This window comes from Cebus imitator, unplaced genomic scaffold, assembly GCF_001604975.1.
Source record: "Cebus imitator isolate Cc_AM_T3 unplaced genomic scaffold, Cebus_imitator-1.0 Scaffold215, whole genome shotgun sequence".
Lineage (NCBI taxonomy): Eukaryota > Metazoa > Chordata > Mammalia > Primates > Cebidae > Cebus > Cebus imitator.
This window is the reverse complement of record NW_016107530.1, coordinates 3,027,823-3,031,966: the sequence shown is the minus strand read 5'-3', so window position 1 is coordinate 3,031,966 and position 4,144 is coordinate 3,027,823. Positions and strand designations below refer to the sequence as shown.

Sequence of the window (4,144 nt, the reverse complement as noted above, 5' to 3'; positions counted from 1 at the left end):
AAAAAAAAAAAAAAAAAAAAAAATTCCTCCCAAACTTCCTTTCAATAAAATCTAAAGTTAAGTAGAAAAGTTCCAACCATGGCTGGGTGTGGTGACTCACGCCTGTAATCCCAGCACTTTGGGAGGCAGAGGCGGGGGTGGATCAGCTGAGGTCAGGAGTTCGAGACCAACTTGACCAATGTGGAGAAACCCCGTCTCTACTAAAAATACAAAAATTAGCCGGGCATAGTGGTGCATGCCTGTAATCCCAGCTACTTGGGAGGCTGAGGCAGGAGAATTGCCTGAACCTGGGAGCCAAACGTTGTGGTGAGCTGAGATTGCATCATTGCACTTTAGCCTGGGCAACAAGAGTGAAACTCCATCTCAAAAAAGAAAAGTTCCAACCACAAGAAAACTCATTCCTGATAATACCTGAATGTGGGCCCGTGCTGCAAAGCTATTTAACTCCTGCTCTACTGCAGGAGTGGGTTCTGTGACACTAGAATAAGGGTTCCTGGGGAAGATGGGCCCTGTGCAGTTCTGAGACTGCAGAGGCATGGAAAGGGGAAGCCTATGTGAGGAGGTGTGATTCTGGAGCTTCTTTGAGAAACTGAAAATGATTAAAGAAGGTAGGAGCGTGAGACTTATTATTATGTTTAACTCATAGCCAACATCATAACAGCATGAGAATTAAAAGGAAGAATTCACTTTTTTTTTTTTTAAAGACGATTTTTCACCATGTTGGTCAGGCTGATCTTGAACTCCCGACCTCAGGTGATCTGCCTGCCTTGGCCTCCAAAGTGCTTGGATTACAGGGGTGAGCCACCACACCCGGCCTGTTCTTGTTTTTGAGGGAACAGAAAGTCTGAACCAAAGAGAGATTTCTTTGCGTGTGTGTGTGTGTGTGTGTGTGTGTGTGTGTGTGTGTTTTCTGATAATAAAGTAAATGGTAATACTTTTTCAAGATTAAAAAAAAAAGAAGGAATGGAAAAGTTTAAAGAAGAAAATAGAAATCACCTCTAATCTCAACATTCAGATATTCCCACCACTAGAATTGTGGGCTTTCCTTTCACTCATTTCTATATTAAATACAAGTGTTATCCTGTATCTATAGTTTGACAAATTTATAGTTTATTCTACTCACCAAATAGTTGAGAAAAAAGAAAATGTACAGTTGTATGTAATTGCCTTTTTAATTTAACATTCTATCAAGAACATTTATATCTCACTTCCCCATCCACCTTCCCTGCAACACATATCCCTGGCACCTTTTTTTGAAGAAAGCCACAGTGTACATCTCTCCCTGCTCTGTCCTGGGAGACAGGGATGTTGCCATAGCCTGTGAAGACAGAAGCTAGGGAGAGCTGCCACACGGCGGTGCTGTGGTGCAGGGGAAAAGCCTGACGGCTGGTCCAGAGTCAGAGACCTGCATTCTGCTTGGGCTCTGTCCTTCACTCGCGGTGAGACTCAGAGCAATTTCCTTCTTCTGGCAATCTCAGGGTTTTTTTTTTTTAATCCATAAATTGAGGAGAATGGAGGAGATGCGGTCAGGAAGTTTGTGAGCTTGGGTCAGCTGCTCTTGACTGAGAGGACTTGGTCGATTCTCATAACTTCCAAGTTCTCTTCCCGTCTGAAAAATTCTTTTTCCCTTTTTTTTGAGACGGAGTTTTGCTCTTGTTGCCCAGGCTGGAGTGCAATGGTGTGATCTCAGCTCACTGCAACCTCTGCCTGCCGAATTCAGGCAATTCTCCTGCCTCAGCCTCCAGAGTACCTGGGATTACGGGCATGCGCCACCACGCCCGGCTAATTGTGTGTTTTTAGTAGAGAGGGGGTTTCTCCATGTTGATCAGGCTGGTTTTGAACCCCTAATCTCAGGTGACCCACCTGCCTCAACCTCCCAAAGTGCTGGAATTACAGGCATGAGCCACTGCACCCGGCCCCAATCTGAAAAATTCTGTGATTATTTGCGATTTCAGACACAAAACTCAGGAAACACTACTTGTAAACAATGATAGATAATGCAAATTGAGAACCATTTTTCTTTCTTTCTCTTTATTAAAAGACAGGGTCTCGCTATGTTGCCCAGGCTGTCCTGGAACTCCTGGCCTCAAGCGATCCACCTGCCTCAGCCTCCCAAGTAGCTGGGACTACAGGCGCAGGCCACTGTGCTGGGTTGAGAATCATTTTTCTAAGTTGAAATTCAGATCCTGAGACAGTCCTGCAAGGTTACACCATGGTAGTTCTGCTTTGTGGACCTGGCAAACCACGCATGCGGCATGTATGATACACCAGGTATTTTCTTTCTTTGTCTTTCTTCTCTCTCTCTCTCTCTCTCTCTCTCTCCCTCCCCCCCTCTCTCCCTCCCTCCCTTCCTCCCTCTCTCTCTCTCTCTCTCCCCCCCCCTTTCTTTCTTTCTTTTGAGATGGAGTCTCACTCTGTCACCCAGGCTGGAGTGCAGTGGCACGATCCCTGCTCACTGCAACCTCCGCCTCCCGAGTTCAAGGGATTTTCCTGCCTCAGTCTCCTGAGTAGCCAGAATTACAGGGGCACGCCACCATGCCTGATAATTTTTGTATTTTTAGTAGAGATGGGGTTTCACCATGTTGGTCAGGCTAGTCTCGAAATCCTGACCTTGTGATCCGCCTACCTTGGCCTCCCAAAGTGCTGGAGTGTTGGGATTACAGGTGTGAGCCACCGTGCTCAGCCCACCAGGTATTTTCTTTTTCTTTTCTTATTTTTTTGAGACGAAGTCTGGCACTGTCACCTGGGCTAGAGTGCAGTGGTGTGATCTCAGCAACCTCCACCTCCCAGGTTTATGTGATTCTCCTGCCTCAGCCTCCCAAGTAGCTGGAATTACAGGCCCCCACCATCATGCCCAGCTAATTTTTGTATTTTTAGTAGAGACGGGGTTTCACTATATTGGCCAGGCTGGTCTCGAACTCCTGGCTTGTGATCCACCTGCCTCAGACTCCCAAAGTGCTGGGATTGCAGGTGTGAGCCACTGCGCCCGGCCCACTACATATTTTCATTAGCGTATTTCTTTGAGAGAGGCAGGGAGATAACATTCCCATTTTGCAGAGGAGTAGACTGAGGTTCACAGAGGTTAAATGACTTGTCTAGTGTCTCATGAATCCAAGAGCTCTGACTTTTCAGTAATTGCTCCTTCTGCTACCATATATTTCAAACGACTCAGGTGAGAGTAATACAGTCATTTACATTATTAGAAAAGGCTGTGGAAGCAATGTTTTAAAAAGCTGGGTGATTCAGCTTAGGGAAAGGAAGGCCGCGAGGGATGCATGTAGGGTGAGTTTCTGCAGCTCAGCTGCACATCTCACCACCTCCTTCATTCAGACTGGACCTGAAATCTTCTCACAGGGTGTCCTGATTTCATGGACAAAGAAGTTTAAAGCGAGAGGAGTTCAGGACACAGATGTGGTGAGCCGTCTGACCAAAGCCATGAGAAGACACAAGGTGAGGAATTTGCCTCGGTGTGGGAGGCTCTCCCAGCCCCAGCTCCTTTCTCTTGGGTTGGTGGGGGTGGGGGTGGGGGTGGGGTGAGGGGCCCCCATATGGTGCCTGCGTGGAGGGAGACTCAGAGAAGGAATTGGTGTCAGGGAAAGTCCCACTGTAGTACAGATGTGGCCAACTTGGATGAACCCCCAGAGCCTTGGTAGGCGGGGTTTGCAGCAATCCCAGTTGAAAGGCGGCCAGCTCGTCCCTGGGCCTCCCCAGCAGCCACAGCCCTCTCCGGAGGACTGGGTTAGATCTGGTGCTGTGTGTATGCCTCGCACACCCTCCTCTCTGAGGCTGAAAAGATCGTTTTCTTTCCGGGCTTGTTCTCTATTTCACTTTCCACTCTCTGTCCATTAAATATCCCGATTAGCTGGGCATGGTGGCTCACGCCTGTAATCCCAGCACTTTGAGAGGCCAAGGCAAGAGGATCACCTAAGGCCAGGAGTTCAAGACCTGCCTGAACAACATGGTGAAACCCCATCTCCACTAAAAACTACAAAAATTAGCTGGGCATAGTGGCAGGTGCCTGTAATCTCAGCTATTTGGGAGGCTGAGGCAGGAGAATAGCTTGAACCTGGGAGGCTTGATTGCAGTGAGCCGAGATCATGCCATTGCACTCCAGACTGGGTGACAGAGTGAAACTCCATCTCAA

At 47.7% G+C, this 4,144-nt stretch overlaps 1 protein-coding gene across 2 annotated transcripts in view; it reads left to right on the top strand.

Annotated features, from left to right (window-relative positions):
* The window catches only part of HKDC1 (hexokinase domain containing 1), a 58,566-nt gene that overhangs the window by 16,963 nt on the left and 37,459 nt on the right, over positions 1-4,144 (top strand). For both annotated transcript variants that reach the window (XM_017548924.2, XM_017548923.2), the window contains exon 5: positions 3,355-3,450. In XM_017548924.2, the coding sequence (XP_017404413.1) occupies positions 3,355-3,450 (96 nt within the window). The remainder of the gene's footprint in view (positions 1-3,354; positions 3,451-4,144) is intronic.